Source organism: Hakea prostrata, chromosome 5 (genome assembly GCF_041222555.1).
Source record: "Hakea prostrata isolate BN-2017 chromosome 5, UWA_Hpros_2, whole genome shotgun sequence".
Classification (NCBI taxonomy): Eukaryota; Viridiplantae; Streptophyta; class Magnoliopsida; order Proteales; family Proteaceae; genus Hakea; species Hakea prostrata.
Genome location: NC_142604.1, coordinates 57,307,019 through 57,323,274, shown reverse-complemented (window position 1 = coordinate 57,323,274; position 16,256 = coordinate 57,307,019). Strand labels below are relative to the sequence as shown.

The 16,256-nt window shown below is 36.1% G+C and overlaps 2 protein-coding genes and 1 pseudogene across 3 annotated transcripts; 2 read left to right on the top strand and 1 right to left on the bottom strand.

Moving 5' to 3' along the window:
- Nucleotides 1-1,220: 1,220 nt before the first annotated feature.
- LOC149016732 (E3 ubiquitin-protein ligase BIG BROTHER-like) lies at nt 1,221-3,627 on the top strand. 2 transcript variants are annotated; one of them, XM_089156458.1, is made up of 7 exons: nt 1,221-1,536; nt 1,613-1,756; nt 2,089-2,153; nt 2,234-2,278; nt 2,388-2,512; nt 2,797-2,905; nt 3,003-3,627. In XM_089156458.1, exons 4-7 carry the CDS (start codon nt 2,267-2,269, stop codon nt 3,045-3,047), a joined length of 291 nt encoding a protein of 96 aa, XP_089012584.1. In that variant the 5' UTR covers nt 1,221-1,536; nt 1,613-1,756; nt 2,089-2,153; nt 2,234-2,266; the 3' UTR covers nt 3,048-3,627. The 2 variants fall into 2 exon arrangements, with proteins under 2 accessions (XP_089012584.1, XP_089012585.1); XM_089156459.1 differs by lacking the exon at nt 1,221-1,536 and having other exon boundaries at nt 1,543-1,756.
- A 732-nt stretch (nt 3,628-4,359) lies between these two features.
- On the bottom strand, nt 4,360-8,396 carry LOC149016731 (auxin response factor 17-like). Its single transcript, XM_089154808.1, is given in 4 exon segments — nt 4,360-4,717; nt 5,813-5,936; nt 5,938-6,566; nt 7,253-8,396. Coding segments are annotated over 3 exon segments (1,737 nt in total). The 5' UTR covers nt 8,279-8,396; the 3' UTR covers nt 4,360-4,717; nt 5,813-5,854.
- A 5,968-nt stretch (nt 8,397-14,364) lies between these two features.
- Nucleotides 14,365-16,256, top strand: LOC149016730 (syntaxin-112-like; annotated as a pseudogene).

The window sequence follows — 16,256 nt, the reverse complement described above, 5'->3', positions numbered from 1 at the left end:
CTCTAGATATTTGAAATCTCCAAACTCATGTAACCAAACAGGCCCTTAGTATAAAAAGGTGAATTTTTAGATTTTATGAATCCAGGGATTTACACAATTATAACGGGTATAAATCTCCCATTTGTGAATTTTGGATTCATGCAACCAAATAGACCCTAAAAGAGTCTTCATGTGAACAGGTTTTCGTCAAATTGGGTTTGTTTCAAATTAGTCGGCCACCAAACTCGAAAGAAAAAGTATAAGTAAAACAAAATATGAGAAATTCATTTGAGATGGCATATATTTATATATTTGATGAAGAGCTTTGGCTACTCAACTTGCAAAGAACAGATTCATACATGTGAACTATAGAGTAATAATAACTCAAATATGTTTAGGGAAAGGTGAGAAAAGATAGCTAGGAAATTGATAACTTATGTAGCTCATTGAGGTTTAATTATTACCAACTAATCAAATCCTTGGTGTTACAAAATATAATCTTGAACAAAACAAATCACAGGACAAGAAGATCAATCCATTTATAATTGGGATAACTGTTGCTGTGTGTGATTATGGTCTAATTGAGAGATTTTTCTTTCTTGGGTAAAGATCCAGCTAGGAGATCTAGTTGAAAGATTCAACAAATAGACTTTTTGAATATAATAAAACTCCATCTGCTGATGGCATACCTCATGAATTCATTAATTACCATAGAATATATCTCGACAACAACTGAGATGAACACCAACTAGATTATATATTCTACAAATAGGGGTTTTGCCTCTCTAGAAGATACTGTTATCCATTTTTAGCATCTGAAACATATGATCAAATCAAATTCTGGATAAACCCACTTATAAGCAATCCTTAGGTGGCGTTTTTATTTATTTATAATTCTAACTGAGATGCCCACCACTCCAAGTAAGCAAGAGAGATAAAAAAATATTATCAATGAAACGGTTACGAAAAGTTACAGGCATTAGCAATTAACGGTCGAGGCCCCCATTGAAGAAGGAATCAGGAATTCAGGAACAGCATCTACAGAAGCTGGAGAAGAAGCAGAGAGAGAGAGAGAGAGAGAGAGAGAGGCATGAGATTGCCCAATCACAAAGGCATTATATGCGTACACGGCATTGGATTTGTCATGAATTTGATTCTTTGAATTACGGTTTGGAATGTCAAAACTTGTACGGTATTGATCAGAAGAGAAACTTTTTCATTCATTTGCTGCTTTCCTTTCCTTTCCTTTCCTTTGCATGAAAGCCTGCTTCCACAGATTAATAAGCTAACTTAGCTTCCTACCCACGAAAACTCCATTGTTGTTATAATCTTGATCTCTTCTTCTTCTTCTTCTTCAAAGCGCCTCCAATATTATTGTCCAACAACAAAGAAGAAGAAAGAAGACTAATTGTTCATCATCCTCCTCGTCATCATATATCCATGGATGGTGAAGACGCCAAACAAGTAATTAATAATAACGATGAGAAGACCGTTCCAGTCACGCAACTCAGCAATATTGATTCAGATCTCACCTTTACCATGACTTTGCTAGAACAGGTCATCTTTCTCTCTAATTCCCCTCTACTTCTTAAAAGGGTTCTCTGTGAAAAAGGTGTCTTAATCTTGTTTCCAGGAAAGGGAATTATTTCTCATGTCCATGATGGATGAAACCGAGGATTATGAATTCAGTGATGAAGAAGAAGAAGAAGAAGAAGAAGCGTAAATGATGCAGAAGTTGATACTGGTTATGGGTTAGGTGACGAAGAATACCTTGAAGGTAAGTTCTTAATTCCCTTGTTCTTATATTATGTTTGCTATTACCTGAAGATCAGGTTTGAAGAGTCTTTGTTTAACAGAAACATGAAACCTGCCACTATGAACTCAAGATTTTTTTTTGTGGTGTTTGAGTTTTACTAGAACTTATTTTCTAATATATGCTATTGAATTGATTACGATCCAACGGTGTAATGGTCCAATCAATTGTGAAACCTAGTTTTTTCGATAAATACTGGCAGGACTCCAAATTAGATAGTCATGGTGTAATACTTTAAGCAACCTTGTGCATAAACCCTAACATGGATTCACATTGTTCTTGTCCTGCTTCGTCAGCTGATATATTGTATCCCGAAGAAGAAGAATATGAGGAGGATGGCAGCGACGAGGATGAGGATGAGGTACTTCTTATTAATTAATGGAACACCATTACTGCATTATCAATATTAATAATGATTTGATAGATTCAGTTCTTTTGCAGGACATAGAAGAAGATGACATTGATCCAGACGAGATGACCTATGAAGTTAGTAGCTTATGCTTGTAACATTATCTTCTTCAGAGTTTTAGCTTGGAAAGTTAGATTTTCTTTTTCATGTGGGAATTATTTCTTAACAGGATGGACATGGTTGCAGGAATTGCTTGAGCTTGGAGAAGCTGTGGGGTCGGTGCCCAAAGGACTCTCAACCAATGAACTGGCGAATTCATTGCGACCCTATGAAAATAATTGCAAGCTCAAGAAGGAACATGCAGTGGATCGGTAAGTTGAGCTCAAGAAGGAACATACATGAAAACCCCCATGGCATTTTAATTAGTTCACAGAATGGGTTGCAGCTGCTATCATCAAAATCCTTATATTGGTTAATTGGTACATAATAAATCAAGTATGAGATAGATTAAAGGACTTGAGTAGTTTGATTCAGCTCGTTCCATCAGTTTTGGAGTTTTTAGCAAACTGGTCAAATACCTAACATACATAATTAATAATTCATCCCCATCAAGGTGTTGATCCCTGAGAGTGCTGGTGATTTATATGTGTGGCAGGTGTGTTATTTGTCAAGAGGAATATGAAGATGGAGAATCGCTTGTAATGCTTTCATGTGAGCACCCTTTCCATTCAGATTGTATAAGCAAATGGCTTCAGATGAAGAAGGTAATTCAATTCATCCTGGGATCAGTTAGTTATTTATCAGATTATCTTGCCAAACTCATCGTTGAAGTGTTAATTGATTCAATATCAATGCCTGTAGGTTTGCCCAATATGTAGCAATGAGGTTTCCTCATCAGCTCATTGATGCTATACTAAATGGTGGTGATGGAGTACTAACATACAAGGATGAAATTTAGCCAAGCAAGCTGTTCAGAAGTTACAAGATCCCAGATTTTGTACAGATTCTATTTATATCCAATTCAATTTGTACAGATTCTTTCTATTATGGTCTCACATAATTTGGTAGGTTTAAATAGGTATACTTGTCAAAGTTATTTTTTATAAACTAGACATTTTTTCTTCTCTTATGGGACATTGTGACAGAGACCACTGTTTGGGATCTCCAACAAAATAGCCTATAATCGTCAACACTTAAATTTTTGTGGTTAGAAAGTATGCTCCTCCAATGGGAGGTAATCCGGGCTCTTGCTCTAATTGTCGAATATTGTATCATACTGATCAACGAATTTTAGTGCAATTCAATAGAGAGACGTATCAAGATGTATTGTATTGGTTGTGTCAAATATGGATACGTATCAACTAATATTGTATTGTACAGTGGGATACTTTAAACCTTATTTAAACCTATTCACTTTACATTTAGTAATGGATTGGATTAATAGCGATCCGAATCTTTTGGATATTTTCAACATCATCATCTTAGAACCATGGTACAATATATTGCAAGATTTTTGCCAGTCCAACGGTAAATGAAAGTTTTTTAGGGGCAAAAACCGAAACTGGCCAAAACTCGGCAATATTTCACAATCTATCGCCAAAATCTTGAGTTTTTGCAATATTTTGACGATTTCTTTCTTGATTTTATAGTGAAATTTTTAAGGTCAATAGACAATCTTACCAATTCTGTCTCAATAATTCAAGCTTCAAAAAGCAATGTGCCAAATGTAGTTAGAAAGGAAAATCTACATAGAATAATTTCTGAAATAATTCAAATTAGAAAGACATTTTGCAGCAAAATCTTCAAGATCAATGAACACTTATCTATAATATCCCAATGCTTTTAAGCCTCAAAAGCAATATGCCAAATGTGACTGGAAAAAGTATATATACATGAAAGAATTTAAATTATGAAAGTATTTTGTAATAGAATCTTCAAGGTCAATGGATAATCTTTCTAATTATGTCCAAATAATTTAGACTTTAGAAAGAAACATGTTAAATATAGTTAGGAAGGAAAATTTACATGAAAAAATTATCAAATATTGGCATCAAATTAGGTTGAACACCAAATTTGAGCCCAAAATGACAGAAAATACCCCTAAAATGGAGGGTCGAAATCTGGCCATATTTTGTTGAAATTTTGCCGATTTACTGGGTTCGCCTGACGTCGAAATTCTTTAAAATTTCGCACTTTGCTGGTTACATTTTATTTTATTTGAACCAGAGGAATCAAATTGCCACGAGTCCCAATAAGAATAGAGTAGCTAAAGAATGCCCGAATATAAAATAATACAAAAAAATAATAAAAAAGATTCAAGGCTATCCCCTTCCAGTCAGCAACAAAATGAATCCATATACCAAAGCATGGTAGCCAAGTCCAAAAATCTTAAATGGTCCAATACAAAAGTTACACTCAAACCAGAAAGTCCTTTCAAAACAAAAAAAAAAACAAAAACAAAAACACACACTACAAAGTTCAACACAGAATCTAAAGAACAAGTAAAACACGTCAAATCCAGTAAAATTATTACTCCAGGAGCTAAGTAATCTGCTTCCTGCCTTCTCCAAAAGCACCTGAAACCAAGATTAAAAGAAATATTAAACAGATTGATAAATGGATAAATCTTTGCATGTAACTTATACCGACTAGAAAAATACACTACCTCATTAAAGATACTGGAAACCAGATACACATTTGAATGCAATTTATAAAGACTGGGAGAATACATTAATTTCCTTGTCCCCAGAGATATGTAACCTAGAACTTCAGAATAATCTAGGGCCTTATAAGAAGTTCTTTATCACTTTCAGTTCTGCAAACCAGAACATCAGAATTAATGTGCAAGGTTGTGATTGTACATTCACTTAATTCGTCTATGTGCATCCCAATTTTGAAAGAATTATGTGGTATTACACTTGATTCATGGTAAACATTGCAGATGCAGTTCAAGGCATACAAAAATGGATTTGATCTGTTAGACCATCACGACTAGCTAATAAACATGTAACCTCTGGATCGAAAATATCGTTACCCTAATAGGAGTTCAGGAACACTAAGAGATTTGCCACATCAACTGCCAGTCTGTTTTAACATTATACCCTCAGACCGATTGCCCATCTAAGCAAACAAGAGGAAAAACACCACCATTGGATCATATATAGACAAAGAAAGGGCAGCAACTTCTCATTCTCTTCTCACATTTCCTTCCCTCCTTACTGATTTGGATGGTCAATAGAAGTTTTGGATATATCACTCCCAAAGCTAGAATAGTATCCAGAGTAGCTAGATAGAAATACTAATGCTGCTGCAGCCAAAAAAACTCAAACCACCATGAAAATAATATTGGTAGCACTAACAACAACATTATTTTGCAATTATACCCAAAAAAAATTACATCATTCAAAAGTTAATGAGAAAACCTGTATATTTAATCAAAGATGAATGATAGCACAGCATATAATGCAACATATTTTCATCAAAGACGAATGACAGCACAGTTTTTTACCCCAAAATAAAAAAAGATGGATGGCACAGTATAAATAAATGTTGGCATGAATGAATGCATGATAATATCACAAGCAGGAAGATCTACAATAACAAATATTTAGCATAGGTCCAGTAGTGGGATGCTTGTCAACAGATATGAAAGGGCAGAAAACCACTCATACCTGTACAGCATTTCACCCATATGAAAAAGCAACCACCATCCTTCACAAAGAGCACACTTTTACAGTTGAGACTTGCTGACATGGAACATCAAGCCAGTTATATTTTTTGTTACAAAAGAATGAAAACCTCACTCCTTTTGCACCCTTTGCAACCATCATCTTCTGAGCACCCATCATCATCAGATCCACTCTCAACTGACTGGCTTGTCTGGATTAACTTGCCAAACAATTGAAATGAACATAAGCCAGATTTTCTAGTTGAGCTACATTTATGATTGCTGAAAAGTTCCTTAGTAGAGGAATGCACGCTACTTTTACTAGGCGGTGATGAATAGTCAGATTGAGATGTACTACCAATACTCAAATCAGTGGATACACTAGACTTTGGCGCCACATCCCCATGTTGATGATCAATACGTATTGGATGGCTATTGTTAACCACGAAATTGGAAAAATTTGATGCATAATACGAGTCTTGCCTGGCTCCCTGCATGCCAGCAGGAGAAGAGTTGTAAATGAAGAACGACGGATTCAAGTTCTCCATCATTGAATTTGTTGATCCTGCCATAGGAAGATACAAATTTTTATGTTCTCCGACAGTAAGCAAATCATGACTTTGAGATACTCTAAGTCTCTTTATGGGAGAGAATGGCGCCTGAAGCAGCGGTGGAGATGGTGCACTTGCAATTAATTCCACTTTCCATGGGCTTACTCTTTCTAAGTTCTGCAGAATTTCAGGTTCGTCCCATAAAACCTATAACAGCAACACCACAAAAGAGAGGTAACATTATTGATACTTGATAACTAAAAGAAGAAAGAAAATATGCAAGAGAAAAGAAGAAAATTACATCAAACAAAGGGACTACAACTATTCCAATACCTATAAATCCCCAGCTATCAAATTTCAAATGCAATTCTGTCCATTTAATATAAAAACTACTAGGAAGATACTCCTACTCCAATACCTGAAAGACCACAGTTCGACATTTCTAACAGATTCCCAATATAAAGATTAAGGAATATGCTCTCATACTTCATCCACACACATACTAAACTGATTTTTATAATAGGAAACGGCTTTTGCTCCTTTACCTTTATATCTTATTGAGGATGGGCTGAGTATTTCTATGACTGAACCCGAAGCCATGTCAGATTTTATTTGCATTTCTATTCTCAACAAATCAAGAACACATCAAACGTATAAAGCTACAAAGTGTTTATGCTAAACCAATCAGTTTTAGTTTGATGAACTCTTTCAATGAACATCTCTCCTAGAACAGAGAAAAAATAAATTGGATTATAGGTCTTACAAAAATTGCATAGGGGGTTAATGAGACATGTTCTAAAAACGAGACCGATCCAGCACATACTGGACCCTGTCCACAACAGCGTCATACATTTCTTTTCAAAAAAAATTCAAATGCAACACGGAAAATATACCTGAAGCATGCGCCAGGGTGAACCATGCCATGGCCCAGAAGCTTGTACTGTAGCCAAAACAGTACCTTGAAACCATGTCATCCTAGAAGAATGCTCCACAGCCATCTTCACCCTCGCTCCAGACCAGAATTTTGGCATTGACTCATCCACAATCTCTGCCCTCACCACGAAATCTGGCGAATCTGCCCTCGGATAGTATATAATCTCAAAAGGCTTACCTGCTCCGGCTAATTCTGCCGCTTCCACCACTGACTCAGGTAAAATCTTTCCATTTCCAAGCTGATTTCCAGACTCTTCTTCAGAAAAATGAACTACAGAGTAACTGGAGTTGCAAATTTTGGAATCATAAATTCCATTAACCCTAGCAATTCTTCTAAGCCCAATGAATAGTTCACCAATTTGATTTCTCATGAAAACTACAGAATCACCTGCAACCAGCTTCTTATTAGTTACGTACTTACTCCAGCCAGTGGTCAACAAGTGACGTCGTGGTGTACCTCTGTAAATATGCCTGAAATTCCATACAGTTCCATGAAGATCCGTGACATCTATATTTTGAACCGGAGGATCTTTGTTGTAATCTAGAGGTGGGAAAATGGAATCCGCACAGAATCTAGGAACAGAAAATCCGCCTCCATTATTAGCATCGCTGGGCGTAAGGATTTTGGTAAACGAAACAATTTTCTCTTTTGGTTCTTCCTCTGCCTGTGAAACAGACCCAACCGGCGACATATAGATTCCGGTAGGATAGGATCGAGTGAGAGGTTGGAGAGCGATCTTAGCGAAAACCTCATCCGTATCAGCATTCGCAAGAAAGTGAACCGAGAGTACCTTACATAGAACATACGGTTTTAGAGAAATTAGCGAGGAAAAATCCGGTGGAGAAGAAGCATGCTCGGCGTGACCTTGGGGAAAGTAGTAAACCCTAGAATCGACAGCAGGGATTTTAACGGAGTTACCAGCACAAGCTTCCCAGATGCTCGAATCGACAGGACTAAGCATGTTCGCTTTGACAAACGACGACATTGACAGAGGATTTCGAGAGTACGAGAAGATCTGGAACTGAAATAGGAAAAAATGAAAGAAAAAAAAAGATATATCAGCTTGTTTTAAATTTCTAATGCCCTCGTCATTGTCTCCCCCACTTTCTGTCTATTTCGAAATTTATAAGAGTTGGAAGATAGGGGAGCACACAAGTAACCCGAGAACAACAGGCAGTGAAACAAAAGCAGAGGCATATTGGGGTTGAAGTTACCCAACTTACCCTCATTATACTCATAACTCCACTTTTGTCCCTGTTTCTACTTCCACTTTCAGATATTGTCCGATTGGAATCTGAAATCAATCCGGTTTAGCTTATATTCTAATCTGACGTCAGAGGGGGTTGGGTCACAGCGTTACCTTTTTTATTTGTATTAAACTTACTTTACCGTTCCAGTGTCGGTAAGCAACACTCCGAAATTGTTGGGATTTTGGTAAGCGTTGTAAAACCAGCCGTTGCCATTTCCCTAGATTCCCTCAAGTTTAGATATTCTCGTTTTTCCGTTGAAAAGTATGAATTTTACCATTCAACTAACTCTGCATTTTTGTTGAACGCGTAAAAGTGTTCATTATCGTCCGTTTGGAATCGATCCATCACTACATGAGTTTCCAACCATGCATACATGAAAGGAAAGTGTATCAGACGGAGATCTGAATGGTTAGTTTTGATTTGCTGCCCTAATCTCCCTTGTGGGAATTGGAGAAAGAGGGAAAACGTGTAATTGGATAGGAACGAATGGGGGGAAAACATGCACCGTTGCGAATATAATGCCAAGTGGACGAGGATTTAGGAATAAAATTTAAAAGTATTTGGAAAACTGTGTTGACTGAAAACACTATTGTGTTGTGTCTATCTGATCATCGCCCTGGTTTCACTCTAACAGTAAAAACGAGAATCGAAAGAAGAAGAAGCAGCAGGAACCAGGAGAGAGAGAGAGAGAAGAGACATAGATCGCAGGGGGAATGGTTCCGTGTTTGACGGAGTTGGTGGTTTTAACAGAATTCGAATTAAATCATTGTCTGGGTCGATAGATTTGTAGCCCATCCGTCGTCAGAGTTTCTGATGCTACGCAGAGATATGCGGCGGTCCCACCCAACATAGTCAGAGATTTTGATGGTCTAGGGAGTGCAGAGATTTGTTGACTTTTTCAACCAAATCAAACCAAACCAAACCTAGGTTAATGACATTTTGTTTGTGGAATTGAGGTCGGGTGCGAAAAACAAGGGTGACAAATGTTGGAAGAAGTATTTGTTTGTTTGCTAAGCTGACGTGTTAAATTTTTTCACCCTAGGTTAAATGTTTTAATTGCATATTAAAACCATTAAGGGCCTGTTTGGTTACATGAGTCTTGGGATTTCAAATATCTAGAGATTTCAAATCTATAAATTTCAAATCTATGGAGTTATAATTTATAAAATTAGATGTTTGGTTTTGAAATGAAATGTGTGGATTTATCCTAAAAAATTATTTGATCCACGTGATTTTTGTGAATGTGCAAATGTATAGCTTTTTTGAAATCTCTGGATTTCACTCCTTACCATAAATCGTACGTTTAGTGTAAAAGGTGAATCTCTAGATTTCATGAAGGATTTTTACAACCAAACGGGTATAATTCTCAAATTCATGAATCCAGATTTGAAATCTCTGGATTCATGTAACCAAACAGGCCCTAAAACCATTTAACTGTACTATGTCGTCTAAAATCGTATCGTATCGCACTGTTTAAAATTCGATAAGGTACATACGGAAACCGAATTTCTTTGATATGGTTTCGGAAGTACTCATACTATTCGATATGTACCAAATTCATACCTTACAAATTAAAAAAATATAAATGTAATTTTAGAATTAGATTTACTTACTTTGTCTTTATTAATTATATTTACTTGTTTTGTCTCTGTTAAAATCTTAATGAACTAATAAAAAAAGTGGCATGAATTCTTTCATATCAAAATTATACCACACTAGTTACTATGTTTAAATTATTTTTTCACATTAATTTCATATTGAAACAGGTCTAAATTTGATACGGTATATTTTTTGTTTTCAGTATTCAAAGTTGGTACTGTACCGAATTATCTAAACTGTAGCGATTGACACCCTTACCCTTTAATCTTTTCAAAATCTCACAAAATAAATATAATTTTGTAAAAATAAATAAAAAATAATAAAATGAGATCTACATTTAACATTATTCTACAAAATCTCTTTGTTTCTTTTCTTTCTTCCTTAGCTCATTACATATGAGATTCCTATGTTTATTTTTTTTACCCTACATTTGCAAATAAATGGTGCCTTAAGAGTTGGCCCCTTGGATAAAAGATGAAGTCATTAGATGTGATGATAAATATAGTTAAATTATTTAATAAATTCAATAAAAGTACACATAAGTTGGTTTGAAATTTGAATGAACTTTTGATTGAAAAAGGATGAATAACATCAAGTGGATCTTGGGTGTAACAAATTGGTGTCTAGGTGGGCTAGTGTCACTGAACTACCAAAAGAGATACAATTCTAAGGGACGTACCTTTGTAGATTATTATCTGGATGCATGGGTGGACAGATCCCTCTGTCGTACATGACTATCAATGTGGATCAAATCAATACATTGAGTTTAATTAATTACTATACGTGAGGCCACATGGGATCACATGTTTATGTTTTGTCCTCGTCACCTCCGAAAGCTACAAAACATAATTTTAAAAGGGATTAATTAGTTACTCCATTTTAATGTAATGAATAATTGAATAATTGAATACTGCTTTAATTATATAATCCCGGCCAGCTAGCGCGAAAAAAAAAAAAAAAAAAAAAAAATAATTGAATACTGCTTTTTTGCCAGCTAGCGCTTTTTTATTTGCTAGCTTCTTTGTGAGCTCTACTATTTGGGTGTACCCGTTATGTTCTTGGTTTGGACTCTATTTTATATAAATCTCAAATCGTACAAACTTAAATCACTTTTAAGTATGGAAAATTATTGCTGACCTCCAAGAAAAGAGAGAGAAGAGGAGGTCAGCAACATTTAGTTGATTTGATGAGGAAGTTGAAAGAGATGCAAACCCACACACACACATAACTCTTTCTTAATGGGTCACGATAGTAGTCTTCAGACTCTTGGCAAGATAATTATGTAGATGGGTGGATGAATCCCTTTTTCGTATGTTATATCTGTGGATCAATATATTCTATCCCTGATGAGGAGAAAATAAGGCTGGACCGGGTTCCACTATGACCTCCGGTCGGGACAGACTCATTAATCGAACCATCAAGTGATGTGAAGAGGGACTTGAATAGTTATAGAAAGTGGTATGCACCCTAAAGATTTGGGATTGACGATTGTGTTCTAGAAGGTAACTAACACCAGTAAAGAATGAACAATCGTACCAAAAAGAAAACTAACATCCTCTCTAAAAGAGAGGTAAAACCTTAAGATTGAATGGCTACGAAAGAGGATGACGAATGAATCCAACGGTCGGAATAAAAGATAAATCCTATATAACCCAAAGGGTCACACACATTTGAATTGTTTCCCTTCATTAATGTTATTCAATAAAGCTCTGCAACTAGCTAGAGCTCTATGATATTATAATCACTAACTTAGCCTTGGAAAGTGGGATCCGATCGTGCGGTCGGGTCAAGTCTAACTTGATTTTGCAAGAATTTGAAAGTTGAACAGTTTTTGGACGCATCAATCCCAAATTTTTTTTCTTCTGAATCAACATATTAAGTCAAAGAAAGGGTAGGCCACAATGAAATTGCTTTAATCATGTACATTTAATGTGCATGACTGTCAAATGAGATTTCAATCTCAACTGTTGAATTTCAAAGTTGAGATCAAAATCTTGACTAAATTTTTGATCCGACGGACCTAAGTGATTGACTTGATGCACACGATTGAAGCAAAGTCCCAGGCCACATAGGAACACTCGTTTGGGGTTTTGGCGTCTTCACCCTTGAAAGCTGCCTACAAAACATAATCTAAATGAGAATGTGTCACTCCAATGTGATGACGACTTCAAGCTATAGTTTTGCATTTTCGTCCTCATTCATACGTATGGCACACGTTGTATGTGTCTCCTTACTTACCAAAAGACATGTAACTTTTTTGGTTCAAAGGGTCCGTTTGGGAGTATAGAAAAGTTTCTTGTCACTTCTTTGTGGGCTCTACCATGCTTATTCATAATGTTCCTTTTTCGGACCCTATTTATACAAAAATTAAATCGCAACTAACAATGGTCCCCAATTTCAACACTTTCATATGGTAAGCCACTGCACACATCCAATTATTGGGTGATGTACACATTAATCCTCTCTACATTAATGGGTTCCAAAATAGGGTTGTACATCTCTTAGTTGAAAGATGGGTGACTCTTTTTTCATCAAGAAGTGATGAATGTATATATTAATATGAAAAAATTAACTCTGTGAGGTGGCTCAGTTGGTAAAAAGACCAACGCTTCTACATAGGAGGTCAGAGTTTAAATCTCCTAGGAGTCAGGGGCGAAACCCCGCCTATATTAATTATATAAAAAACTCCCCTGATGATTAGTCAAGGTGCGTGTAAACTGGCCCAGATTGAACCTCATATCAAAAAAAGAATATGAAAAAATTAAACTAAAATATTTAATTACACATTAATTCCTTATAAATGTTGAAGGCAAAATTTGATAGTATATTTTTGCCATACAAAATTGCTTGTAACTACAATACATTTTGCACCATAAAAACTTTTATATATAAATATTTTTGAGAGAAAGTATATATATTTGTCTTGAAAAACAATCTTATCTTCAAATAAATAATTAAATTAATTATATAATTATATAATTATCAGCAAAGAAATGATAATGTAAACAACATGTATTCATTTTGTAAATCTAATATTCAAATAAAACAAGAGACATTCTTAATTGTATGAAAAGGATAATTAATTTTTTTTCCAAAGTTGAATCCTTACACTAAGGACTTTGTTTGTTTGTGACAATGACAAGTTTAATTATCTACATATTTCTTCAGGTCTATAAAATAAGGACATCAGACTTAATAATATTATACAAACCATTTGCAAGTAGTAGCTGGAGCCTCTTAAATATATATGTTTTATTCTAATGTCCCGTGGCTATCCTCAAGCCAACAAGGTGTACGGTATTTGATGGTGGTTTTTTCTTTTGAATATTTTGATATCAATTTTAACTATTATAGTGTATTAGTTATAATCTAAGCATATATTGAACTAATTTGACGTTTTGATTATTCCTTTGATCTGGTAAGAACATTATAAGAATGTGTACTGGGTTTTAGTCGATCAAAATAAACGTTTGAAATAAATATAAACATTACGAAGCTTCCAGGAATAAGAGTTGTTGCTCCAAAATCTTTCTACTCCAGTTTAGCCAAGCAATGTATCGAATCAGGGAGCTGTGAACAAAGAAAACAAGTGAGAGTAGGCCCCTCTGTGGATGGGAAGCCATCTCCGATGGTGGAGTCGGATTTTGGATAACATAGACCCTTTCAGGGAGGAGTAAATGCCCGAAGAGATGAATTTATTGGGTAGGTGAGGAGTTGATTCTAGCTTAACTTGGCTTACCCAACGAGAGTCTAAGTGACATGTTTTATACCTGGAAATGATAATTGCTAGCTAAAGGATGGACAAATCAGATTCCCAACGAATCTCATCGAAATGACCAAGGCGAAGGCAAGTTGTGGGTGCGCTTTACAAGATCTATATAAGTCTCTGCAAGAGCTAATATCATATGTGATATGGTTGACACCAGATGTGACATCTTATCCTAAACTCCCAACAAGCCGACTCGAACCAATATCCAAAGGAATTTTGTCAAGCTAGCTTATCTTCTAATAAGCGCCGATGCATAGGTTCAGTACATTTAATGCTCTTGCACGGTACAACTGTAAAATGAGTGCTTCGTATCTATAGGGGATTTTGTTGACAACTGATGGTCGAAAAGTCTATTAAATGGTAGCCCTAGAATGTAACTGTCGCCAAGTGGCTAATTCCGAAAACCAAGCTCTAAGAAGTGTCGTGGTAAGCCCGGAATGTGATTGTCGCAAAATGACTAATTCCGGATACCATATTCCAAGAAGTACTACAATCAGGCAAACTAAGTCGAACCCGGTTGACTCTGGTCCATATAGTTCGCATGGGTTGGGAAGTCTCAAATACGTCAGCGCAAGGTTCTTTTTTCCATTGGAAATTTTTACTCAAATGGCCTAGTAAAAGGAAACGGAGACGGAAACAAAGATCACTTACCCATTGAGTGAAAGGGGGTTGAACTATTCTTCTAGGCAAAGATAGGGCTATCTGGGCTAGGGAGTGAGCTACCATGTTCTACTCCCTATGAATAAATGAGAAATTACAATATGAAAAATTAGTCATTTTGGTTGTAATATCTTCCAGAATAGTTTCACCCCAAAAAAAAAAAATCTTCCAGAATAGATGAGATGCTTAGCAGGCTCAATGGATGAAGAAGCCCAATTATAGGTTATTTGACAGCACTAGAAGTTGTATTTTTGCTGTTGTCTACAAGCTCCCTGCTCAGCATTTCCTCTAGAGGATGAGTTACATTCTTGAAGACCAAGTTGTTTCTTGAGTTCTAGAGTTTTTACCAAATTAAAGAAGCTGAACACAGTACCTCTTGACCTTAAGATTTTCCTCAATCTGAAGTGTAGTTGGCAGAGAAATCTCCATCAGAGGGGAGCAAGAAACTCATACCACAGATGAGTAGGTATCTCCTCCCACCTATGTCTTCTTGAAGAAGAGACCTAAGATGCCATGTTGCCTGTCAAACCTGACAAACCTTGAGAACCAAGTTCGGAATCTTCTTGGTGTGTTAGGACTAAATGTGAGGATTGACTTCTCGAAGTTGGTTGCTTGTCAAGTTGCATTACGATGTATCTCAAGACATTCTTTCAACTTTATAACATTATGAAGCTTGACTTGTGAAAACAATAAGAAAATAATCGTTCGGCAAATAGAAGATGGTATATTATAGGTGCTCTATTTTTCTCTTGGATCCTTTTGACGGACATTTGGGCCTCCTCTTTGCTGGGAACAAATAATGAATATGAAAGGAAAGAGAGGATCACTTTGTCTAATATCCTTCGTAGGGCAAAAGACCCCCTAATTCCCTCATTTTGCAAGCCTAGATTAGTATTTATTGATTTCAATGCTTTTGGTCAAGGTTTAAAGTATCCCACGATACCATACAATACTAGCCGATATGTATCCATATTTGGCCCAAACGATGCATCTCGATATGTCTCTCTATTGAATTACACTAAAATACATTAGTCAGAGCGATACAATACTCGATACAGGATGATAGCTCTCTTAAAATCACTTGAGTGATACAATATTCGATACCGATACTTTAAACCTTGTTTTTGGTCTCTTTAAGTTTTAACCAGAGCAAATCGTCTCCAGCCCATATTTTTCAAAGAGGTTGGTGCAGTCAAAGTAGAGATGGAAGAGATCACTAATCTCCTCCTTGGCCTTCAAGGGTTAACCGAAGAGGCAAAATAGACCCACAGTGATAAAGTACTTCGAGGGCTCAGAGAAAGGATGGATTCGGATATGTAAGAACAAGGATCTCTCAATCACCAATGGTGTGAGAACTAAACTGAAAGAGATGATGAACGGTTTCAGTGCTTGAAAGAATTGATCACTTCAGATTGCAGGGAAGGGAAGAGAGGAAGCAGCTTCAGAAAAGCTTGACAGAACTTCATCAGATCATTCTTGATATGGTTGTTATGGTTGAGAAACAAGGCAAACAAATAAACAACATAGAACGGAATGTAGCCTGTGCAGGTGACTCCGTCAATAGCGGGGCAAAGAAACGCATTCACTCTTACAAGATGAAGAGAAAGAGAAGATGGGTACACTTGGTCCGGGCTTTTCTGTTTGTTACTGTTTTGGTGTGCCTCATTATATCTCTCTGTTCTTAA

Coding starts and splice junctions, on each gene's coding strand:
- LOC149016732 (XM_089156458.1), top strand. Junction 2,513..2,796: donor AAGGAACATGCAGTGGATCG/GTAAGTTGAGCT, acceptor TATGTGTGGCAG/GTGTGTTATTTGTCAAGAGG. Junction 2,906..3,002: donor AATGGCTTCAGATGAAGAAG/GTAATTCAATTC, acceptor CAATGCCTGTAG/GTTTGCCCAATATGTAGCAA.